The 26,664-nt window shown below is 41.3% G+C and overlaps 2 protein-coding genes across 2 annotated transcripts in view; one reads left to right on the forward strand and one right to left on the reverse strand.

Moving 5' to 3' along the window:
- The first annotated feature begins 3,866 nt into the window (after positions 1-3,866).
- On the forward strand, positions 3,867-14,833 carry LOC118425305 (protein ABHD15-like). The gene is made up of 4 exons (XM_035834111.1): positions 3,867-5,060; positions 12,106-12,148; positions 12,545-12,616; positions 14,739-14,833. Exons 1-4 carry the CDS (start codon positions 3,867-3,869, stop codon positions 14,831-14,833), a joined length of 1,404 nt encoding a protein of 467 aa, XP_035690004.1.
- A 5,606-nt stretch (positions 14,834-20,439) lies between these two features.
- Positions 20,440-26,664, reverse strand: part of LOC118425306 (fibropellin-1-like) — a 29,515-nt gene continuing 23,290 nt past the window's right edge. Inside the window, exons 9-17 of the mRNA XM_035834112.1 lie at positions 26,196-26,426; positions 24,056-24,139; positions 23,797-23,907; positions 23,138-23,248; positions 22,335-22,445; positions 21,599-21,709; positions 21,389-21,499; positions 21,184-21,294; positions 20,440-20,618 (exon numbers count right to left, since the gene is read on the reverse strand). Coding sequence (XP_035690005.1) covers positions 20,440-20,618; positions 21,184-21,294; positions 21,389-21,499; positions 21,599-21,709; positions 22,335-22,445; positions 23,138-23,248; positions 23,797-23,907; positions 24,056-24,139; positions 26,196-26,426 — 1,160 coding nt within the window. The remainder of the gene's footprint in view (positions 20,619-21,183; positions 21,295-21,388; positions 21,500-21,598; positions 21,710-22,334; positions 22,446-23,137; positions 23,249-23,796; positions 23,908-24,055; positions 24,140-26,195; positions 26,427-26,664) is intronic.

Consider the following 26,664-nt stretch of genomic DNA (forward strand, 5'->3'; position numbering starts at 1 on the left):
TCCGCTGGTAGTGATGTGCGTTTAACTCCCATAGTCTCCCTCATTAGTGCCGAGTGCTAAGCAGAGAAGGCAACATGCACATTTTTTAAAAAGTCTTTGGTATGACTCGACCGGAGATCGAATGTATCCAATCTTTTTATTTGATGGATTCTGTACTGCAGAATCTCGTAGTATGACTACGGAATGGCTACAGATCACCGCGGAATGATTTCAACCGCCAACTTTCGAAAGAACCCCTTTCCCTTCTACCGAGTTTGCTTAGTGCAAGGCCAATGGCTACTTCTAGGCACTGAACTACGCTTACTGTAGCAGCATCTCTTCTCCCTAAGTCAGAAACACCGAGCTTCGGCAAGTTCGACTAACTGACCCAATAGGTGAAGCAAGGGTTACGAGGCTGCTCGGGAAATTCCCTACCCCATTTGGCCGAATTTGTTTGATCCACACACACTGGGAAATAAAGTCCCCACGAAAATAACTGAATTTACAGTACTTGTGAGTATTGCACTTGCACCTGGCGGCGGAGAGCCTTCGGCTATTATTTCTCTGACGCGAAGAGAATCAAATTCCAAGAACATGCATTTTATTTACGTCAGACGTTCGTTCCTCTTCCGATCGCCCTACCAGGGTAGGTTCCTACTTAATACAGATAATGGATTTTTACTAAGTAAAAAAGCCAAGACCTACGTCAAGGTCTACATCAGTAATACCGGCCGCTATTAAAATACAAAATTTGAGCTGCCATATATTTGTTATGTAATACCGGTATTCGCTGTCGTCATTTGTAATAATAATGCGCCTTCAAGTACAAGAGTTCAAGTACTTCCATAGAAGTCGTTAACTTTCTATTTTATGTACAGATAATTAGATTAACATTGTTACTATTTTATGTCTTGGGAGGGTGAGCGCACTGTTATGTTGATGTACTTTATTTGTCTATTGTATTTTGTTATGTGGTGCTGTTAGAATAATGTTTTATAGCTTGAGTGTAGCGCCAGACTGTCTTTGTATTGTGTTCATGAATTGAAACAATAGTACCAGAGTTATCAACCTAAATTGGTGTGTTTAAAAATTTGTATTTTCCTAAAACTACCGTAGAATGATACTCATTGCCAATGCGTACTGTTGGAGCACCCTCATTATCTATGTAGATCTAAACAACGCTTAGATGTGCACGTGTAAATGTTAGGTCTGACAGGTCTTTTAATGCGTTCGTGCGAAGCTGGTGTGTTACGCCGAAGGGCTGTTATACCGGCTATATATATACAGATACCGAGCACTGTCAAGAGGAAAAACGATAGAAGCATATATACGAATGATGTTGAACAGTCCCCACGTTACAAGTCGTCACTATTTTCTAATGTCTCGTGTAGTATGGTGTCCTTGATACTAGAATACTGGAGTTATGAAGACAGACTATTTAGGAGAGAGCGCTTCCTGTCAGCCAAATTTGATTGAAAGTTCTCTTTCCCCTGGATCTAATGGCACTGTTTGAGATGGAATTACATTCTGTTTGAGATGAGTACGTTTGAACCGTACATAATCTGCGCTGGATTTATCGGCGTTTCAAACCAACGTCAACTGACTAGGGATGACGCATGTCCGTTTGGTGAAGCGGAAAAATAGAAATCTCTCATCTCTTACTGTGAAACATTTTGCATGGCCTTGTAAAGAAGAAATATTACTTTGTATAGGTTGAATACAACGTTACAATGTAATAGCGGCTAATATATATATCACGGGTCTACTTACGTTAGTTAGCCTTTATTATCTAATGAGTAATGAGTATAATTTTAACTTAACATTCATTTTGCGTTTGTAGATTCCAGTAGTACGTAAGGAAGTGGCTGTGCCAAGAAAGCTTAAAACACATAAAGAGATACAGATGTGTACAAAATGTACTGCAAACAGTTGTTTAATTACTACTTATTATTACTCTTACGTCTTCTAGAACATAAAACAACATCAAAGACAACACGAAGTAAGCTTTCAAGTCAATATAACACCGATCATATGGCGCTGTTGCGTACCTTAATGCCACCTTTACGTAACACGATTACAGGCTAGCCAAGCACTTACGACAATTGGTCACAGATGTCATATTACGAGGCGTAACACGATAACGCCCTGACGCACACACTAAAGCCCTTTTCACCAAGTCAGACCTTGTCCCCAGCTGCTATTAACCATTGCAGTCAAGACCACTCACTCACTCACTCACTCACTCACTCACTCACTCACTCACTCACTCACTCACTCACTCACTCACTCACTCACTCGCTCGCTCGCTCGCTCACTCACTCACAAACTCACTCACTCACTCACTCACTCACAAACTCACTCACTCACTCACTCGCTCGCTCACTCACTCACTCACTCACAAACTCACTCACTCACTCGCTCGCTCGCTCACTCGCTCGCTCACTCACTCACAAACTCACAAACTCACTCACTCACAAACTCACTCACTCGCTCGCTCGCTCACTCACACACTCACTCACTCACTCACTCACTCACTCACTCACTCACTCACTCACTCACTCACTCACTCACTCACTCACTCACTCACCCACCCACCCAACCACCCACCCACTCACTCACTCACTCACTCACTCACTCACTCACTCACTCACTCACTCACTCACTCACTATGTGGTTTAGCGTCAGTTGTACCCAAGGGTTGGACGTAGCGAGGAGTCGTTTGGGTCTAATATCTGCTCTCCATCCACCATCGCATGTCCAAGTTTAGAAGATAAAAAAAGACCGACAGGTTGAGCATGCTATGGTTTTGATACTTTAGTGGCAGATATCTTTTTATGTAAGGAAGGTTTGAACTCTCCTAGCAGCTTGCTCTGGACCTGCAGGGTGCTTTTTAACAATGTTTTAAGGAGCAGAAGTGCAGAAAGAAATGGCTAATTTCCATGATTTTCGGTATGCAAGTTAGACAAGGATGTACACAATGACATGCAGACTATACAGATTATGACTTAATTTACATAATTAATTTGAAATTAAAAATGAAATTAAAAATCTATGTTTCTAGTGTTTCCCATAACATGGCTATTGTGCATGTTAAGTGCATATTTCATGGTTGGTGAAACAGATACTGATTATGCAAATAAAAGTCTAGTTTATATAATCAATGTGAAACTACATAGTTTTAAATGGAGGGGATTACCTACTTGTGACATAAGCTAATTACTTAAATGTATACACCACTATGCATATTTAATGGTAATGTTTCATTTGCATAATTTATGATAGAATGGTAACATGGAATTTTGCCAAAAGAAAGGACTTCTACACAGACGATATATGTATTTTTGTATTTTTGTCATGAAGCCATCATTAATGAGTAGATTACGCTGATTGCAGCCTTATTTGCATGATTGGTTAGACAAGATGAAACAAGAAATCCTCAAAGGCTCCGACTATTTCACGGAGGTATGAGGTCTCCGAACTCTTGTTTAGAAGGTCCTTGGTCGTAAAAATAACATGATTGCCGTTTTGCGGCACCCAATGTTAAAACCTTGATCCTAATCGTCTGCGATAGTTCTTCAGGTATCAGCTGCCGCTCTCAAGGTGTGACAGGTCCATTACTTGCACATCATGAATGTTCCATATGCACGGTGTTCCTACATGATTTGCATTACACGGAGGGTAGCGTCTGGCGCTGGAGGCCTAACCGATTTTCCTTCCCTTCTGAGGTTTTGGCCTCGTTGGCTCTGCCAATTAACTTCGCCTTGACGCACGATCGAATATCGTGGGTGGGAAAACTCCGCGAATAGTCTAGTCTATTTTCACGACGTGTACTTCAGTCGATATGAGTCGATACAGCGTTGGGTTTGAAGAGACTGTATAGTCCAAGGATGGAGAATGCTGCACCTGAAAACACGAGCGACGAAGAAGACAATTTCCTCATCTTTCTCCTGCTAAAAGGAGGCTTGTTTCTCCTCATCTTGTACGTTGTGTGGATATATGTGGACTTCAACTACGACCCAAGGCCAAGGCTGGTCTCCAAGAACTCGTCGTTACGACCGTACTTTCTGCAGAAGTGCCTCGGGTTGAGAAGCCCTTTCGTCCCAACCGTCTGGGCGTTCAGTCCGCATGTCCAGACGGCCTTGTCGACGGTAGTGTGTCCGGCTACGGTGCCGCGGATTGAGCGGGAGTATCTTGAGATGAAGGACGGTGGAGTGGTGGCGCTGGATTGGGCTACCTTTGAGGAGAAGGCGGTTAACGATCACCGGGACGTTGTGATTGTGGTCTGTGGTTTTGCGACGACCGGTACTGCCGTAGCGAGGATCTGTTACGCCGCCTGGAGCCGGGGTTTCCAGCCGGTGGTGTTCAGACAGCGCGGGTACACCGATGTACCTCTCACAACCTCCCGCCTTCAGAGTTTCGGCGATCCCTCGGACTTCCGAGAGGCCTTGAAATACGTCCGAGCGACGAACCCGGGTTCTGATCTCACCGCGGTCAGCCTGAGCACGGGGTGCGGGGTTCTAGTCTCGTACCTGGGTGAGTACGGTTCGTCTTCCTACCTCACAGCAGCGGTGTGTATCTCACCAATCTACTGCGCTGAGACCTTCTTCTCTTTCCGGGATATCTCTAACATTTACCGATGGATATTGCTACAGGGGCAAAAGGTATTGCTTCTCTCGCACGTGTCTTGCCTACAAAAAGTTGACGCGTTGGATGGTACTTCAGCACTAAGGACGGGGTCAATGGCGGAGTTTGAGGAAATGGTGTTTGCTAAAACGAACGGGGTTCACACGATGGACGAGTATTGGGAACAGAACGAGCCAATGAGAGAGATAGACGAAGTGGCTGTCCCTCTATTGTGTATCAGTAGTAAAGACGACCCACTAGTGCCTGAAGAGAGCATCCCAACAGAACTGTTCCTAACCTACCCTCACTTCTTCTTGGCGCTGACCGAGAGGGGAGGGCATTGCGGGTTTTTCGAAGGATTCCGACCAGAGACCAGGGCCGAAAGATTGGCTTTTGAACTTTTGCGGGCTGCACAAAAACTTAACGTGGCCGCCCACGCAAACGGGAATGGAATTATGGTCTGATCTCTGCGGTGTCTTATTACGTCGTGTTAACGCTGTACTGTAGGAAGTATTTGCTGCCTTCGTGCTGATGTGTGTCCTTGCATCACGTTGAGACATGTGGCTTATCAGTAACGTTATATTTTTAAAGCAAAATTAGTCAGAATTCCCCGGAAGAAGATGACAGACGGTCACCCAAACATTGGTGAGAATAAAGCCATGGCTGTGTAAAAGAAAAGAGTCTCTTTATTCAGCCAGTAATTGTTTTTCATTTAAATTTGGACGTATTGATGTCTTTACTTGTCCTTATTTGAACTCTGTCCAATTTGTATGTACATTTATATGGATTTGGAAGCTCGACGATTCAACGCGTATCCGATATCTTGGGACTCGCAAACATTATATAATGTAATGTTTATATGACAAGTTGTAACAGAATGAGGTTTCTGGCAATGTATTTGATTGCACTCCTGTGAACGTAAAGTGTCCTACGGTTGCTATCAGTTGAATCGCAGTGTTTGCAAAGCAAAGCACACTACATGTGTATGTTGATTATTACTGAATCTTCATATACGAAAAGATGCAATATTTTCCTAACTTTCTGGTATTGTGATTACGCGTGGGGTCAAATTTCAAATACCTTGCAACCTCATTGTTAAACCAACTAGCAAGGGAATACAAGGTAATGGATACAATGGAATCGTGTTGATTGTTTTTCTGAAAACATTTATCATTAGTTCACCTCTATTCGAGGGGTAACCTATATCCGTTGTTTTTAAAAACAGGGTATTTAGGAATGTCAATTCGACGGGCGGTGGTTTCAAACTGCAATATTTTGAAATAGTCGGGTCCACTGAAATATTGTAAAAACGTTGCAGTCTTAATCCATGGGTTTTAAAACAACGGATATAGGTTACCCCGCGGATAAAGGTAAACCAGCGTTATATACAAATTCATTTATTAAATGTTCCAGAGATGTAGATGGCAACATTTCCGCTCAATAACGCCCCGCAGTGACCAGAAATATTATTGCAGAACCGATCACTCATTATGTTGCAAATGCGTCACTGATCGCCAGGTGTCCCCATTGTCAGATGCAGTGAAGAAGTCATCACTTTTCAATATGATATGCCAGTAATACACTGAATTCTGGTTCTCAGTTGAAAACAGTGTCGATCCTATAGTCACCTCGCAGCAACCCTTGACGTACAAGGGAGACAAGACGTGGTATCACGTGCTACCATATATAACTTGATGTTTTCAACATCGATCTTCTTAAAAACGCAAATTATCATACTGGAATCCCGTCTGTGGAAAGAGCCCACTCTACTATATATTTAGGACTCAAAATACTTTTTTCTGAATACCTGCACTGGTGCAGGTAACATTGAAAATTACCTGCATCAGATAAATTTTACCTACAACAATCTGAATTTAGGAAGTATGGATCATACTAAAATTGTTGAGGAACCATTGCTATTTTTTTCTTTTATACTTAATAGGTGGTAACAGTCAATGCAGCTAATAACAATCCACATACACCTACATCATGGGACATTTATGTATAAAACCCAGTACATGGACCAGTGCAGGTTAGGTGCAGGTAAACACCAGAAATACCTGCACAGCTCCAATTTTACCTGCACTAACCTGCATATGCAGGTGGTACTTCGAGCCCTGTATATACGAGGGGCGTGCAATTAATAATGGTCCTGACCCATTTCCCATAGCAGGAGATTAATGAAACTTGGCACAGTTATTAGTCTTTCTCTTCATAGGAATCACCCAGAGTTATGCATTTCTCCCATCGTTTGATGCAGCTCTGGACACCGATTTTGTAGGACACCCCAGGTTGGTCCTCCAACTGATGCCTCATCAATGGCACAAGAGGGACGACCAAGTCTGGGAGCTGTTTCCACAGACTTCCAGCCACGTTTGAATTCAGGATGCCAGCGTTTTACAAGGTCATATGATGGGGCATCATCACCATAAGTTTCATTTATTTCATCAAAAGTCTTCTTTGGTGTGCGTCCTTTCAAATACAAAAACCGGATCACTGCGCGACACTCAACTGGTTCCATTTCACACCTGGTCCATTTCGCACCTGACTAAGTTCAAACACCAGTACATCAGAAACCACAATTAGTTCAGAGCTGTCTTTTGCAACATAACCCATAGAGATATGAATTATTACACATACAAAATTTCATTTAGATCAGACAACTGGAAGTGGGTCAGGACCATTACTTATTGCACGCCCCTCGTACTACATTTGCCTTGACCTACGTCTTCCCAATACCCAGATACACACCACCATTTTACCACAACCCACAGATTGATCACTGACCCATCAACAAAAAGACAAACAGGGACACAATAATACTTCGTTTGCAACTCCCATTCCTGGAGGTAATCATCAGCTGGACAAAGTTAGACTAGTTTGAACAACTCTTTATTCATTATTCATGTGACGACATGCTCGAAAAAAAAGCACTAATTGTATTTTTAAAAAGTTGAGATGTCGCATGAAAAAGAGCCATTGAGTACACATGCGTACAACTTATTTTCGGTCACGAAGCAATACAATCAAATCATAACTGTGACATTAATCAAGGAGGTTAAAAAAAGAGACTTTTTTAAACCTCCTTGCAGTAATCAAATTAACGTTACGATCGTCTCCTAAAGATGAAAGTAACGCTATAGGCCCACAGAAGATTTGATTGAAGGACTGTTTCCATATAAAAGAGCTGAATCGTGTTGTTTTCTACAGTACAATTACTAATGAGTCTCGCAAACATTCAGTTGCCTCGACTGCTATGAAGTTGGAAGATACAACTCCTCCGACTAAAAAGATGTACACTTTGTAACTCCAATCGTTTAGAAAATCTCCATTTTATATCAGAGTGTTCTTTATACAATGATATATGCAGCTCTTTTACCAGTGCTCTCAATGTAGACACACGATGTAAACAGTTAACCAAAGAGGAACTGTTTGTACGTATAATGACAGCCACAGACAACATCGTACAACAAAAACTCTGTGAGTCCATGCACACCTGTTTTATGGAAAGGTAAGGGGCATGTAAACATTAGATTTAGTGATAGCATAGCCACAGTTGCATTATTCACCCAACTGTTCACATGTAAACTATATGTAATAGTACTTAGGCTTTAGTATTCCATGTAACAAAATCGAATAGTTGCATTTAGCCCATATGGGCAGGAACATGCAAATAAAGATCATCATGGTATAGCCTTATATGGCATTTAAGAAGGAGTGCCTATATGACACGATTTGTTTAACCGTCTAACTCCTACGTTCTTATTAAGAACTTGTGTTCAGAAAACTAACACAGAGCTTACTGATACTCCAAGAAATATAATCATGAGCAGTTACATCTTCAATGGAATTTAGTAATAGCAGATGCCATGTCCTTGACACTAAGCTACCACAATGTCTGTGTACAAGGCAATTTAGGCGGCTTCGACACGTAACGTTACTTTCCCCTAATTTGCAAACATTATTCACTACCAAAAACGTATTTTCTTGTTTTCTTCTTTCTTCTTTTCCCACCTGAAGACTAAAACAAAGTTGTACTCTTTATCGATCACTACATTCATAAGAAGCCCAATACTGTAGTCACAATAGCATAACATTGAACAGAGTTGGATATAGAAATGTAGTACAGAGCTAATAATTTGTTCCAGCACAAAAGTAAAAGCGTCTGTTTTTTTATGTACATAGTTCAGATATCTTCAGAGTGGCCAATGGTTTACTTAACGTCACTTGTTAATGCACACACGAGTTTAGCAATTCGAACAAAATTTCATCTTTTTTTCTACTATAGACATTGTTAAATGTGTAGATCACAAAACCAGCCTACCGCTGCCTGCGATTGCTGTATTGCTGTAATTCTAATCAATCAAATGAAATAAATCAATGAAATAATTAAAATGATTTCTCGCAAATGTAGGGTTTGGAAATGCCGCATCGGTCGTCATTCCACTGTCCAGTGTACCTCTTCTTTAACCAAGGTGCATTTTTGCCGGTCTGTTTAAACGATACAGCAGGTATTAGCAAGAAGGTAATAATAACAAAGTAATGCAATATAAGTTACACTGTTACAAAATTCTCACGGAATGTCAGAAAAAAGACGTATATGAACTGGTAAATTGTAACCAGGTAGTCCAAGTCAGGCTGGATGGGATATTGGTTACTCAAATGTTTTGGCTTCTTTTATGACTAATTGAACATACTGATCAAAGTTTAGCGTTGTGTGAATCTGAACCTACCTGTAAATACAGTAAATGCACTCGCACAAGATCGTTGAGGCTTACAGCAAATCCTACCAGTTTTTCTAACTTAACCTTCGTCGACGTGCTAATATTTAAGGTTACATTAATAAATCATACCTCCATGAAATATTTAGAGGTTTTGTAAATTGCATGCAATTGACTAACACATTAACATTATGTATGCATGGTGTTATTCATCATTGACCACATGTCACAATTATAAAATTCCCATCATTACCTTCGCCGAGAAGGTTATATTTTTGGTTAAGGCCTCATGTTGTGTCCCAATATGTAGGTCAACAGCATATAACTCGAGAAGCTGTGTATGGATTTTAATGATATTTGGTATTTGAGTAGCGGTTGCTGAAAGGAAGGTCGTGTTTGAAAATGGTTGGCGTAGCCTTTTCCGTCAGGGCGGTAGCGGGCCAAACGTGTGCGTCCGTTTTCTTGTAGACAACATAACTCGAGAACCCTTAAATGGATCCTGATAATATTTGGTAGGTGGGTGGGTGTCAGGAAAACAAAGGTCAAGTTCGATGATGGGCCCCCTAGTGGCTGCCTAAGGTAGTGCAGCAAAACTTTTGATTTTGACACTTCATGTTCTGGACATGCTGTGGTCATGGTTTTTGAGTGGTAGATAGTCCTTGGGGCAAAGAGTAAGTGCTGTGAGTTTGGACACCCTAGCGGCTTTTTGGGAACTGCAGGCACAAATTTCCTTTCAAACTTTGGACGAGAACGTGTTAATGGATCATCAGGATTTTTGGTATGTAGATAGAATGAGTGATGACTTACATAATGTAATACTAATTATGCAAATCAGCAGCTAATTTGCATAAATTAATGAGGAAAGTTCATAAATCCATGCCAACAGCATACAACTCAAGAAGCTGTGTATGGATTTTCATGATGTTTGGTATTTGAGTAGCGGTTGCAAAACGAAAGGCTGTGTTGGAAAATAGTTTGCGTAGCATTTTTCGTTAAGACGGTAGCGGGCCGAGTGTGTGCGGCCGTTTATTTGCGGAATGCATTACTCGAAAAGCCTTGAAAGGATCCTAATAATATTTGGTAGGTGGGTAGGGGTCAGAACAACGAAGGTTGAGTAGGATAGTGGGCCCTCTAACGGTGCTTAAAAAATTGGATGCACCAAAAATTTTTTGGGTGCACCACTTAAATTTAAGTAATAACCGAATAATAAAACTTAGTTACAAGCTATCAAATTCTTAAACAAGTACCATGACAGACATTTTCATTATCTTTCTAACACTTAGATGTCTAGAATATGATGTATACTAGTATACTTTGATATCTTTACATACATAAACTTAAGAAGATTTTTGGGTGCACCCGGCCCTGTGCACAGCTCCAAGCCCTGGATAATGTTCCACCTGCCACAAACTACAGGTATGCATGTATTTGAGTTCTATAAAGGAAACACTGCAAACACAGATTTTCTTCATTAAATATGTGAATTAAGTGTCAGTTTACATAATTTGCACTTCATGATGTGCATCTCTGTCTAAGCTACCTACATACCAAATATCATGTAAATTTGTCGTTCCCTTCTTCAGTTATCCATCAGTTATGCCCCTGCAGTTCCAGAGCAACCTGCTAAGGGGACCAAATATACACCACATATCCCTTATGTCACTAGCTATTTGCCATTTCAAAACCAAGACCATAGCACATCCAGTTCAAAAGATCCAAAAAATGAACTTCTGCTGCAGGACCAAGGTCACATACCAGGTGGCTCAAAATTGACCTTGACCTTTGTCTTCCCAACACCTAACTACAAACCAAATATCATCGTAATCCATCCAGGGTTCTTCAGTTATGCTCACTGCAAACATCCGGACACACAGACAGACACACAGACACACCCAAAACTATATCTCCATTTTTCATGGAGATAAATATAACCTCCATGACATTTCATGGAGGTAACAAAAGAGGGAAGAAGCACACACCTTGTAGTACATGGAGCCGCAGTCCTCTCCCTGGAAAAGCGAGAAGAACGAACTGCCGTTTGGTTCACCCTGAGCCCAGTTGGTGTAGTCAACACGTGACCCATCTGTCCACTTCCATTGTCCGGATTCTTTATAAAGACCAAGCCAAAAGGACGGAACCATCCCGGACTCTTTACCATGTACTGCAAAAAAAAACATTCTGACATTTTACAAAGATATTGCTCCCTAACCTCTACCAGGCTCCATAGGTCGCTGGAAAAATAATAAAGATTGGCCAAATAAGACAGAAAACACAACAGAGGAGAAGAGTTTGCGACCCAGGCCGGCCAACTCTCCTAGGCCAATAATCTCCTACTAGGCTTTTATTCCTAACTTGGTAAAGTCGGCCAGGCGGGAGGCGGGTAGAGACTATTTGCTACGCCAGTCGACTCTTGTGTTACGGGGATGAGCGCTTTTGTCTTGGGTGCTCCATTCCGGCATTGTCCATGACCAACATTTGTGTGCTTGCAAGAAATTCAAGAACAGAAACAGGCCGGGTCTAAGGTAAGACAGGGTCATAACTTCCTTATTACCCACCATTCGAGATGAGACCCGCAATGAAGTTGTTCTCCCCACGGTCCTTGACAGCGGCAAGAATTGCGCCGTGTTGTTTACATCGTGAGCTCGCTGTGGACCAACCGACTTCGTCTGTCATCGGCTTGTAGCAGTGGTTGTTGTATCTGCGCCATCCACTCTGACATTGCGGGGATAGCGCTGGAGGCACAATTTTAGAGGTTCAATAACCAACATATTTTGTATAGCAGCACGAGTCTATCGTGGTTACACCGATGAAGGTTAGACATCCAGGTATTGAGATATGCCAAATCGCAATTACTTAAGAAACTGCATATGAGTTTGGAAACGGTCAGGTGTTTCAAATAAAATACATTATCTTTTGTGAGTGACAGTGAGGACATCTTATACCATTTAGATTTATACCATATGAATTGATATGTAAAGTCTTCACCTCCTTCACATCCATAGCCAGAACCAAAGTTAAAATCAATTTGGTGAGAAAGAAATGACTAAACAATGAAAAAGTAGGGGTAAAGATCTTGGTGACCCAACAAAATGAACCCACCTTGCTCACAGTTCTGTCCAGTCCATCCAGGGTTGCAGGTACAGTTGTATCCGCCATCTTGGTTCACGCATCGTCCATGCTGACACGGCATCTTGGTACATTCATCTATGTCTGTGTTATAGAAAAAAAGACTTTGTCAGAGATTTCAAACTTAAAACTATTGACACGCAATTGGAAACGGTTGGATGTCGGCCGTAGTTTGGCCGAAAATTCCCATTTGGAGCCTGTTTACCGAGCTCAGTTATGCACATTACTGACCTGTGGTTAGCATAGCTATGATGGTTGTTGGCATTGTCTGGCTGTTGGTAACAGCACGTGAGGATGACCCTGTCCATTTCAATCCAGGCGGTGACGAGAGTGGAGTCAGATGGGCAAGCTTCGTGCGGTTAACCTTGTAGGATGTTGTCTCCCAAGGAGCAACAGACTTTTGTAGCCTGTCCCCGATCACCAAGCTATTCTTTGAAACATGTGTCTCCTGTATAAACAAATGCTCAATTTTAGAACCTCAACAGGAGGTGATAAAACCCTCACGCTGCTAGTTTGGTAAGGGGTGGCGGGAAGTTTCGCCCAGTCCGAATGGCAAGTAAAGCTAAGGGGCACAACCCGCCGTACGTGCAAATATGTGCTGCCTACGTGCCAAAACGTGGGCAATCTTTTGGGATCTGTAAGTGGTAAGTACCGCCTCCGTACGAACTCGTGGGGAATTCGACAGATTTTCGACACGCTGTAGAACTTAAAGTGCAGGAAAAACTTTGTCTGATGATGATGATGACTGGTTTATTCAAACAATTAACATATACATGTCTCAGATGGCAGCCCTAAAGCTGAATTGACAGGCACGTTTACAATTGGAAAAAAATCTGTTAAAAATATTTACAACATGTCATCATTAAACAAGAATGTTTACCGAATATCACAATTAAGCAATTAAAAAAGGGTCATCGTTTAGCAAGGAAACCATATAGTTAATCGGATCCGGACTTCTCTTGAAACGAGTAGTATTCGCTTGCAGAGTGCCATTGGGCTGCAGATTCGTCCCCCGTACGTGCCAGTACGGGCGACGCGCCTGCCCTGTACAGCCTGAAGTTTCAGAAATACGCGACGAACGTTGCCTAAAAAGAAACGTACGGACAAATTGCACGTACGGCGGGTTGTACCCTAAGCTAAAAGCCCTGTACACGCAGAAAAGTTCAGACCGCTTTTTCGCACCCCTAACCACACTCGGCTGCTTTTTTCCTGCAGCCAGGACTGTGCCGTTCTCCCCAGCCCGTTTAGAAAGTCACATCATATCATATCATATCATATCATATCAAATATTCAGTTTGACCACAAATAACTTCAATCATATTAGCATGAAATTCCATTTGTGTTGGTAGAATACATGATAGAAAAATGCTACCACTTTATATCCAACACTGAAATTAAACTATAGGGACTTAGTCACCCCTCTAAATTTTCGGACGAACTCCGTTGACACAGCTTGTTCACTGGAGGGTCATCCATTCTGTGTAGAAGGTCGACGGATTTCGTCCGAAATTTTAGAGGGGTAAGTCACTATAGGCTAATCTAAGTGTTGGAAAGTGTAAGCGTTTTTCTATAACTTCAGCCATGATGTAAATACTGGTTGGCTGACCTTGAGGTTAGGACCAAGACTATGTGACTTACGGTTAGGCCCACAGCGAGGGCAACTGTTCCTATCACCAAGCCGCACCCCAGTAGAAACCAGCAGACTTTGTTAGATTTCATCTTGCTCCACATCCCCATGGCACGATCTAAGATTACAAAGTACAAAATCATAACCTTCTGTATCAAAATCATTCAAAATTGCTTAGGTCGTCGTAGTTGGGAAAAGGGGGCCCTGTCGGGCTGTTCACGGGCTGTTTTTTGGCATTCGACGCATTTTGGTACTCGCCTTCACATTTGTACTTGTTTAAAAAAATAATCTACTTGTGCCACATTTGGTGCTGTTGGACAAAAAATTCACCAATTTTCAGTTATACCGCTGGATAATTGATGTCCACCGAGAACCGGGAATACGCCGGGAGAAGCTTGTAGCCTACCCTCACCACCCGGAAAAGCATTACACCCGCCCCAACACCTGACAACAATGCCCACAGGGAAGCCGGTAAAGGAGGCTAATATTTTGTGCTGTTGGACAAAATCTGCACCATTTTTCAGCTAAACCGCTGGACATTTACCCCGACGTACCTCTGTAGCTTACACGAGGTGTCTCGCCATCTTCATTGCCGGGGCCGTCGGTACCCTCCGGTGTGTTGGGAGTATCGGAGCCTGACTCTTCATTGTGTTCTGGCCCAGACACCGTTACCTGCTCTCCTGGCGCAAGATTGCGAGGCGGTGGTAGCGGGGGCGCGGGGCGCGTCAACCCAGGCCCCAACATTTCTGCCGGCTGATTTGCGTCGCTCTCAGTCATTTCTAGAAGCCGAAAAAAAAGGGAGAGACCAACAGTGACCAAGATATTTCCTCTCAAAGAGGATGCAAACACACGATCACAGGTGGCAAATACGACGATAACATGAATCCAAAGCCGAATCAATTCACAGAAAAACAAACCAAAGCGACTTCAAAGTGGGGGCCCATACATTTGCCGACACTATTGATCACACTCGACTCACGATACGGTACATTCTAAACAGCCAAATCAACAAGCCAACGCTTGATTAAGCACGTAGACAGCATCACATTTTAAAGGCAATAGGTTACCAGACTTTTATCAAATACAATCTACACCCCCGTAAAAGTGCAGCTCCGGAGCACTACTAGTATTCCAGCTCCGGAGCGCACGGTCCAGCTCTTGAACGCACAGTCAAGCTCCAGAACAGACGGTAGCCAAAATAGGCAACAGAAAGTAAAAGAATAGCTGCTCTCTTTTCTACCACAGGCTCAGCATAGTCTCCGACAGCTTGTCTTTTCAGCCAGCCGTTCTAGTTTTCACCGTGAGCGATGTATTTGGAACCGGTCCCGTAAAAATTCCCCGGCCTGCGATTATCAACTGGGCGGGCGGGCAATACCCATAGTGCCGTAGACATAGTGGCGAGCTCACGAACTGTACAGTCGAACCCACTAATTAGTCGCTACACACCCACCCCAACTCATTTACAAACGAGCATTCAACAACTGAAGTTCCACGTCTCCATACTTTGGCAAAATGATTTTAATCTTTACAAATGATGTTGTATTCTGTGCGTTTTGTCATAATGTATGCAACTAAGGTCCTCATTTGCAAAACTTATATCAGTTGATCGTCTCCTCCGCCCGATAACAGACGTACACAATCTATCTCAAGAAAGAATAATTTATGTAAATAAGGCCCTCTTTTGCATAATTATTGTCCAATGATGCTCACCTGTACATAACCTTCAAATGCTACAAGTAAGAAATTCCCGTCAGTTACAACTGATCATAGCATTTTCTCATTAATTATGCAAATTAGCTCTTCATTTGCATAATGTTTAGTTATATAGTGCTGTCCTCTATGACAGTTACTACCAAAAAATACTGACAATTACAGAAAATTCGATCAACTTGCTGTAGTACCGTAACTTGCCGCTAGGAGGCCAATCATCGAACTTGACCTTCCTTTTCTTGACTCCTTTTTATCCACCAAATATTATGTTGACTCATTCACAGCTTCTTGAGTTATGCTAGTAATATCAGGTAAACCATTTTTGGACTTGACCTTCCTGTCTACAACCGCTACTTATCTACCAAATATAGTGAAGATACATTCACGGTTTGAACAACTCTTTATTCATTATTCAATTGACGGCATGCTCAAAAACCACAAACAATGATTATATTTAAATAAAAAAAACATTGAAATGTCAAATAAAAAGAACCACTCAGTACAACTTCGGTCACGAAGCAATACAATCAAACCATCACTGTTGCAGTATTCAAATCACAATCGTCTCCTAAAGATTAAAGTAATGCTGAATACTCATAGAAGATTTGATCGAAGGACTGTTTCAAAAATAAAAGACCTGAACCGTATAGTTTTCTACTGTAACATTGCTAATGAGTCTCGCAAACATTCAGTTGCCTCGAATGCTGTATAGCCCTAACGTTATGTCTGTGTACAAGACATTTTAAGCGGCCTCGACACGTGGCATTACTTTCTTCCAACTTGCAAACATTGTTCACTCTAAAAATGCCTTATCTTGTTTTCTCCTTTCTTATTGTACACAGAGAACTTCTTTGAAGAGGAAAACATTCTGTATTTAAGAACAAGATTTTGTCCACAAGTTAAAAAACATCTTAAGTACATTTTCTTGAAGTAAGATTATTCTTTTTGAAATAGTAATATTTTCTTAAACATGACAAGAAGTATAACTTACTAGACGATAAAAACAAGAAATGTAGATTTGAATGTCAATACATTTTTTAAGAGTAAACATCTTTTGAGAAAAACATTGCCCAGAAATTGTTCCTCTTTGTGATAATTTCTATGGAAAGAATCATTGTATATCTTGAAAATCCCTGAAATTCTAAATATACATATTTTTCTCCACGAGTTTAGAAAAGCAACAAAATTAGAAAAGGAAGCAAGAAAAAATTGTAATTGTTCTACTCAATCAATCCAACCCTTTGCTCCCATTTAGTCGGCTGTTATGTAGAATGCAGAGATGTTTAGATATGAAAAACTACACCTAAACATATATCTTAAAATGCACATAGAATTCTGTGTTCACATTGAATACGATCTTCAGTTATATTCGATGTGTACACAGAATTCTGTAAAATTAGTAAACAATGAAGATACGAGGGGCGTTCAATAAGTAATAACTCTGACCCACTTTCGGTTGTCTGATCTAGATGAAATTTTGCATGTGTAATTATTCATATCTCTATAATTTATGTTGCAAAAAACAGCTCTGAACTAATTGCGGTTTCTGATTTACTGGTGTTTGAACTGAGTTCGGTGTGAAATGGACCAGGTGTGAAATGGAGCCAGTTGAGTGTCGCGCAGTGACCCGGTTTTTGTACTTGAAAGGACGCACACCTAAGGAGACTTTTGATGAAATGAAAGAAACTTATGGTGATGATGCCCCATCATATGACCTTGTAAATTGCTGGCATCCTGAATTCAAACATGGCCGGAAGTCTGTGGAAACAGCTCCCAGACCTGGTCGTTCCTCTTCTGCCATTGATGAGGCATCTGTTGGAGGACCAACCTGGGGTGTCCTACAAAAACGGTGTCCAGAGCTGCATCAAACGATGGGAGAAATGCATAACTCTGGGTAGTTCCTATGAAGAGAAAGACTAATAACTGTGCCAAGTTTCATTAATCTCCTGCTATGGGAAATGAGTCAGAGTTATTACTTATTGAACGCCCCTCGTAGTCGTATATAAAGGATGGCGTCATTGTTTACTAATTTTACATCAAATCAAGAGTGGAAAAGGGTTAATTTGTCTTAAAGCTGAATTTTAAGCTGAAAGAAATATCATATCATCCTCTTCTATTCTCATCTGGAGACTCTATAGCTACAAAGTTGTACTCTTAATTCTTCAGTACTCGACACTAGTATAATACAATTTTACACTCGTGGGCTGTATGGATGCCTAACTTTATTTTGACGGAATGACTCTACATAAGTTGTAAACCTACAATATTCATGGCATGAATGTGCATTAAATAATCTATGCATAATCACAATAGCATAAGATTGATCTGTGTTGGATAGAAATGTAGTACGGAGTTAATCACTCATTCCTGCACAATAAGTAAGAACATCTGTTTTTTGATAGACCTAGTGCAGATATTTTCAGAGTGGCCAATGGTACTTGTTTTTGCACACACAACTTCAGCAATATTGGATTGGAACAAAGTTTGTTTTCTACTATAGACATTGTTAAATTGGTTTCTCGCAAATGTAGGGTTTGTCAATGCTGCATCGGTCGTCATTCCACTGTCCCGCGTGCCTCGTTTTTTCCCAAAGTACATTTCTGCCGGTCTGTTTAAATGATACAGAAAGCATTAGCATGGAAATCCATCTGTGTTGGTAGAATACATTACAGAAAAATGCTAACAATTTCTGTAAATTGTTAGCATTTAATATATATATAATGGTACACAGCAAGTATTTCATCAGGATGACTATATTTTTCGCAATGCAATTCTCTTACATTTCCACTATCAAGCAAATGAAAACAATCTGTTTGCCAAATATTACAGCATGGTAAAACAGAATATATTGGTTTTTATTGCAAAATATAATCACATGACGTGATTACAACACACTGAAGCATGTCGTCGTCAAAGGGCATTTCAAAAGTGCATTGAAAACAAATACAGATAGTGTCAAGCAAAGCGCAAGAATAACAAAGTAATGTAAGATAAACTACTAGTACACTGTTCCAAAATTCACATGGAAAGTCAGAAAAATGACATTTATAAACTGGTAAATTGTAACCAGGTACTCCAAGTCAGGAATATTGGTTTCTCAAATATTTTGGTTTCTTTTTATGGATAATTGAACATACTGTTCACGTTTAGCGTTGTGCGAATTTAATAGAAAGGAGGAACCTCTAATCAATCCGACCCTCAACGGGGAAGGAGGCCCACGCGTCGAACTTCCTGGCGCTTGTGGTCCTACCCTTTACCCAGTGAGAGGTCCTACCATTTTCCCGTAAAGCATAGACTACTTGAGTATACTTAAAGTAGTGTTAGTAGTTTCAAAGTGATGTAAGTGTCTAGAAATTTGAGAGCCAATTGTAAAGTTTTATAGTTAAGTATCTGTTGTAGTCGAAGATGCAGTCATGAAGCTGTACATGCAATTGTAAATGTAACAACGTCCAGGATTTCGAGATCCAATTGTTAAGTTTTATAGTTATGTATCTGCCGTAGTCGGAGATGTAGTTATCAAGCTATACATGTAAATGTCACAATGTGTGTCATTGTTCTGATTTTTCAATAAAGGTTAAAAAAATTACCCAGTGAGACAACTCATTTATTTAATCAACAGGAACTGATTGACTTAGTAACATACAGTAATTTCGTCTTCTTCTTTTGAAACATATTAGAATTGTCTTCTTTTCAGCAATGTCAATTCAGAGTTTTGGTTTAAAACTTAATCATTCCAGATTCTCATCCAGTCACTAAGTAAAGACAGCGGGTACTGTCTGGTCATCAAGCGTCTGACCGTTTTCAAATGCCATCCAGTTTGAAAACGGTCAGTTTACTCAAGATTAGATTACTAAACAAGAGAGGGAATAAGCACACACCTTGTAGTGCATGGAGCCGCAATTCTGTCCCTTGCCATTCGAGAAGAGCCAACTGTTGTTCGGCTCACCCGGAGCCCAGTTGGTGTAGTCAAAAAGCGATCCATCTATCCACTTCCATTGTCCTGATTCTTTATGAAGACCAAGCCATAAGGACGGAACGAAGAGGCGATTTTTATTTGGTTCTGAAATGAAAACAGTCCGACATTTTACTAAGATATTTGGTACCTCAGTTCGACTCAGTCGTAGGAAATTCAAGAATAGGACCCGGTCAGGTCCAAGGAAGGACAGCGTCTATGGTTAACGCAAGGCCTAAATGATTTTCTTTACAACACCGTCCTTTGAAGGACGACGAATTTCTCCAAAGATGTTTCTCATTTTTACAATGTGAACAACTCTTTGGCCACGTCTTTTTTCCTTGCCCTATATAATGACCTTGATGTAACCAAAAGAAGAAACTTTTACTGAAAAATCCCCCAATACATTTGGCTGACGGATACTTTATCTGCTGCTGTAGTGGACGCATTATTACTAAAACAAGCTACTCTTGGACAGCATGTCAGGAATTGAAATATGGTTGTATATAAAGCCAAATATATTAGGGGATTTTCAGTCTGTAAACAGTTTAGGATTTTTATGTGTATAACGATACGCGTTGGCTGTATACATTGTATGCTCAGGAAAATTCCTCTTATTCTATAATACACCATGCACGACTCATATTTAGACAAAAAACTTGCAAAGTCGTCATTATCCAATGACAAAAAGAGCTTCCATATTACCCACCATTCAAGAAGAGATCCAAAATGAAGTTGTTCTCGCCATGGTCCTTGATAGAGGCAAGCATTGCGCCGTGTTGTTTACATCGTGAGCTCGCTGTGGACCAACCGACTCTGTCTGACATCCGCTTGTAGCAGTGGTTGTTGTATTTGTGCCACCCATTCTGACATCGCGGGGCTGTAGAAGACAACAGTGATTAACATCGACTATCATAATTCCACCAGGTGCCATAATACCGCCACCTCAAAAAACGTTAGTATAGAGGTCTTCCCAAGATTGTTTTGAACACCGAATGTTAAATATAAATAATCTTGAGAAGTCTTCTATAACAATGTTTTTTGAGGTAGCGGTATAATGGCACCTAGTGGAATTCTGCGAATGTATGTTATATACTATCAGAGATGTGTCTGTCACACAAAGAAAGTCATTAGTAGGTGGCACAGGCGATCAGATCTCAGAGGTTCGAACCTCACTCTGGCACAATTCATAATAAGATATGCCAAAAAGCAGGTACTCAAGAAACTGGATATGAGTTTGGAAACGGTCAGACGTTTCAAATAGCATCCACTATCTTTTGCAGTGACAATGAGAAGAACTTGTTGCAGAGTAAGATTTATATCCTATGAATTGATATGTAAAAAAAATGATGATTAGAGAAAACGGAGTACTCTTGTAATAAAAGGAAGAAAACAAACATAAAGGACAACTTGCAGACATCATATCTACACCAGTAGGAACCTACCATCTTGACAGTTCTGTCCAGTCCATCCAGGCTCGCAGGTACAGTTGTATCCGCCATCTTGGTTTACACAGCGTCCTTGCCTACATGGGTTGTTGGAACACTCATCTATATCTGTGTGGTGATGGAGAAATATGAATGTTACTTATACAGACAAGCTTAATATTATGTTCAAGTTCGGCTTGTTGACTACATGAAAACAACCCACCCTGCTGGCAGGTCTGTCCAGTCCATCCAGGCTTGCAGGTACAGTTGTAGCCGCCATCTTTATTCACACAGCGTCCATGCTGACATGGGTTGTTGGAACACTCATCTATATCTGTGTGATGATGGAGAAACACGAATGTTACTTATACAGACAATCTTAAAAAAAGATTATGTTCAAGTTCGGCTTGTTGACTATATGAAAACAGATCACCCTGTTGACAGTTCTGCCCGGTCCACCCTTGCTTACAGGTGCATTTGTATCCACCATCTTTGTTCTCACAGTCTCCATGTAGGCAGGGGTTTCCGCTGCACTCATTGACGTCTGTTAAGGTAAAGCAATTCAGTAACTACCAACTAGGTAAAGAATGCTTATATATATTGGGCATTCGAAGAAACTTTTAACTGAAAACAAAGGGGAAAATGTCACTCTATGTCTTAGTTGCTATGGGAAAATAATTGAACTCGCCTTGCTGACAGTTCTGTCCAGTCCATCCAGGTGAGCAGGTACAGGTGTATCCGCCATCTTGGTTCACACAGCGTCCATGCTGACACGGCATCTTGGTACATTCATCGATGTCTGTGTTAACGTTATAGGAAATAAACTTTGTCAGAGAATTGAAACTATTGATACGTAATTGGAAACGGTTGCGTTCTAGTTATGAATTTCTCGAAATACATTTCGACTACTAGACAGACAGTTGAAGAAAAATAGGTCAAACAAAACTGGATAAACACAACTCACCACGCTGACAGTTCTGTCCAGTCCATCCAGGGTCGCAGGTACATTTGTAGCCGCCATCTTGGTTCACACAGCGTCCATGCTGACATGGGTTGTTGGAACACTCATTTATGTCTGTGTGGTGGTGGAGAAATATGAATATTACTTATACAGACAAGTTTAATATTATGTTCAAGTTCGGCTTGTTGACTACATGAAAACAACCCACCCTGCTGGCAGGTCTGTCCAGTCCATCCAGGCTTGCAGGTACAGTTGTAGCCGCCATCTTTATTCACACAGCGTCCATGCTGACATGGGTTGTTGGAACACTCATCTTTGTCTGTGTGATGATGGAGAAATATGAATATTACCTATACAGACTATCTAAAAACTTACATTAAAGTTCGGCTTGTTGGCTACATGAAAACAACCCACCCTGTTGACAGTTCTGTCCAGTCCATCCAGGCTTGCAGGTACATTTGTAGCCGCCATCTTGGTTCACACAGCGTCCATGTTGACATGGTTTTCGGGCACACTCATCTATATCTGTGTGATGAAGGACAGAAAAGATATACCTAAAATGTGCCAAATGGCGGTTACACAAGCAGCTGAGTGATTTGGGAACGGTTTAGACGTTTCAGGTAGTATCAACTACCTTGAGTCAGTGGCACATTGACATTTTCCCCGATGACAAAACTGAAATGATGGTCAGAGAAAACGGAGAACTCTTGTAATGAAAGGAAGAAAACAAAGACTAACATATTTTCCAAACAAAAAAGGACAACTTGCTGACATAACATCTGCACCAGAAGAAACCTACCATCTTGACAGTTCTGTCCAGTCCATCCAGGCTTGCAGGTGCATTTGTAGCCGCCATCTTTATTCACACAGCGCCCATGCTGACATGGGTTGTTGGAACACTCATCTATGTCTGTGTGGTGATGGAGAAATATGAATGTTACTTATACAGACAATCTAAAAATGATCTTGAAAATTGACTTGTTGACTATATGTCTATTGAAAACAACTGACCCTGTTGACAGTCATGCCCGGTCCACCCTTGCTTACAGGTGCATCTGTATCCGCCATCTTTGTTCTGACAGTCTCCATATCGGCAGGGGTTTCCGATGCACTCATTGACGTCTGTTAAGGTAAGGTAATTCAGTAACTCATCAAATAAATTTTAGTTAAAGAATGCTTACATATACTGGGCATTCAAACACTATTTGTCTTAGTTGTTATGGGAAAATAATTGAACTCACCTTGCTGACAGTTCTGTCCAGTCCATCCAGGTGAGCAGGTACAGTTGTATTCGCCATCCTGGTTCACACAGCGTCCATGCTGACATGGGTTGTTGGAACACTCATCTATGTCTGTGTGGTGATGGAGAAATATGAATGTTACTTATACAGACAATCTAACAAATATGTTCAAGTTCGGCTTGTTGACTACGTGAAAACAACCAGTCCAGCCTAGCCTACAGGTGCATTTGTATCCGCCATCTTTGTTCTGACAGTCTCCATGTAGGCATGGTTCTCCGCTGCACTCATTGACGTCTGTTAAGGTAAGGCAATTCATCAACTCATTAACTAGTTAAAGAATGCTTACATATACTGGGCATTCAAAGAAACTGAAAACAGGGGGGGGGGCACTCTTCGTCTTAGTTGCTATGGGAAAATAATTGAACTCACCTTGCTGACAGTTCTGTCCAGTCCATCGAGGTGAGCAGATACAGTTGTATCCGCCATCTTGGTTTACACAGCGTCCATGCTGACACGGCATCTCAGTACATTCATCAATGTCTGTGTTATAAAAAAGACTTTGTCAAAGATTTCAAACTTAAAACTATTGACACGTAATTGGAAGCCGTAGGATGTACGTTGGCCGTAGTTTGGCCAAAAATGCCCATTTGGAGCCTGTTGCCTGAGCTCAGTTATGCACATTACTTACCTAAGGTTGACACAGCTATGATGGTTGTTGGCATTGTCTCGCTGTCGGTAACAGCACTGAATGATGGTCCTGTCCACTTCAATGCTGGTGGTGACGAGAGTGGAGTCAGATGGGCAAGCTTCGTGCGGTTAACCTTGTAGGATGTTGTCTTCCAAGGAGCAGCAGACTTTTGTAGCTTCTCCCAGATCACCAAGCGATTCTTTGAAACATGTGTCTCCTGTATAAACAGATGCTCAATTTTAGAACCCTAACAGGAGGGAATAAAGCCCTTACGCTGCTAAAAGTTTGGTTATACCCCTATCACATTATCCTCGTATTGATGGAAGATCGGCCATATTTAAGATTGACAGAGGGTTGCGCGTATTTTTCACCTGAAAACCGCCCCTGGCACATATAAGCTATACTTTGTACCTTGTAAAATTGTTGTGCCATAAAGCTATTATTATAAGCGAGGCTCGGGCGATTGCCGCAGAATCGTCGTCCGATCGATTTTCGCCAAATGTGATAGGGGTATAAGGATTTGGCGGGAGGTGCTTCCCCGTCCAATTGGCGAGAAAGGCTTTTGCACGCAAAAAAGTTCAGACCGCTTTTCCCAACCCTAAGCACACCCGGCTGCTTTTGTTCTGCAGCCAGGACTGTGCCGTTCCCCCACGCCGTTTAGAAAGTCATATCATATCATATCATATCATATCATATCATATCATATCATATCATATCATATATCATATCATATCAAATATTCAGTTTCATCGTGAATAACTTTAGTAATATTAACATGAAATTCCATCTATGTTCAACTTGGTAGAATACATTATAAAAAATGCTACCACTTTATATCCAACACTGAATTGAAATTAAACTATAGTATAGGGACTTAGTTACCCCTCGAAATTTTCGGACGAACTCCGTCGACCCAGCTTGTTCACTGGAGGGTCATTTATTCTTTGAAGAATGTCGACGGAGTTCGCTTGAAAAACTTAGAGGGGTAATATAAGTCCCTTTAGTTTAATTTCTGTGTGTGATATTAAGTGTTCTATAACTTCAGTCATGATATAGATACTGGTTGGCTTACCTTACGGTTACGACTAGGGGTGGGTACCGGTACGGAAAATTCAGATCCAGGTTCGGTTCAGGTCCATAGGATCAGGTCTAGGTCCGGACCTAAACCTGGACCTGTATGTGAAAACTTGTGAATGGACGATACTCAAAACAGTGGTCTATTTCGCTTCAAAGACTGTTTTGTGGAGTATTCGTCGTTTTAAAATCCTACAAGGCTAACTACCTCTGTACGATTGAGTGTAAACTTGGTAGAAATGAGTATAGACTCTACTCTAATTCGATCGGTAAGCTCCAAAACGTGTGAATCATACAATCTGTTCATTTTCCAATAGGCCGAACATGCGGTCTACCGAATTTGTTCAGGTCCATTTTTCCAGACCGGTCTAATAGGAAAATCCGGTGTTGTATCGGTACACCGTACCGGTACCGACCGCTAGTTACGGCCAAGACTATGTGACTTACGGTTAGGCCTACAGCGAGGGCAACTGTTCCAATCACAAAGACACACCCCAGTAGAAACCAGCAGATATTGCTGGATTTCATCTTGCTCCACATCCCTATGGCACGATCTAAGATTTGGTAAGTACAAAATCATAACTTTCTTCATCATTCAAAATGTTGCCGTTATATCATAACTCTTTTATGGCACTAATGACAAAAGAACCAATACTCAGTGATTGAAATTTGTGATCACGTAAAGCTGATGGATTTATTGATTAAGTGACGGATTGAGTGAATGAGCGAGCATGATTGCTGGATATGAGTAATTAAGCAATGAAAAGTTATAATCTAAGGACGCTGAAAAAAATGAATTCTAAGATGGTACTGTGAGTTTACAATTATTCTATCAAAGGAAAGAGAGGCAATTAATCACCAAAGTAGCCGCTGCTTTAAGCTTTATTACTAGTTGGAAAAAGGGACCGCATTGTCGGGCAGTTCCCAGCTGTTTTTGGCACTTTTGGCTTCACATTTGTACTTGTTTAGACAAAAAAAAAATCAACTACTTGTGCGACATTTGGTGCTGTTGGACAAAATGTGCACAAGTTTTCAGCTGTACCGCTGGACTTTTACCCGGACGTACCTCTGTAGCTAACACGAGGTGTCTCGGCGTCCTCATGTCCGCGGTCGTCGGTACCCTCCGGTGTGTTAGGAGTATCGGAACACGACTCTTCATTGTGTTCTGGCCCAGACACCGTTACCTGCTCTCCTGACGCAAGGTTGCGAGGCGGTGGTAGCGGGGGCGCGGCGCGTGTCAACCCAGACCCCAACACTAAAATTTCTGCCGGCTGCTTTGCGTCGCTTTCCGTCATTTCTAGTAGTCACAAAAACATGGAGGTCAACAGTAACCAGGATTATTCCCTTCTCAAAGAGGATACAAACTATTTAAAGTAGCAAAAAGACGGGGATATAAATCTAAACCCAAGTAAATGCACAGAAAAACAAACCAAAGCGACTTCAAAGTGGAATCCATACATTTACCGAAACCATTGTATAATAAGAAACGCCCATTAAAATCTAGTAATAAGAAATGGTTTGACAAAAGCTGTACC

The sequence above is a fragment of the Branchiostoma floridae genome, chromosome 11, assembly GCF_000003815.2.
Source record: "Branchiostoma floridae strain S238N-H82 chromosome 11, Bfl_VNyyK, whole genome shotgun sequence".
Classification (NCBI taxonomy): Eukaryota; Metazoa; Chordata; class Leptocardii; order Amphioxiformes; family Branchiostomatidae; genus Branchiostoma; species Branchiostoma floridae.

Excerpts from the sequence above, each read along its gene's own strand:
- LOC118425305 (XM_035834111.1), top strand. The coding sequence starts at position 3,867 with ATGGAGAATGCTGCACCTGAAAACACGAGCGACGAAGAAGACAATTTC. Across the intron at positions 12,149-12,544 it reads GATGAAGGTTAGACATCCAG|AAAAAAAGACTTTGTCAGAG; the intron begins GTATTGAGATAT and ends TCTGTGTTATAG. Across the intron at positions 12,617-14,738 it reads GAAACGGTTGGATGTCGGCC|ACACCGTTACCTGCTCTCCT; the intron begins GTAGTTTGGCCG and ends GTTCTGGCCCAG.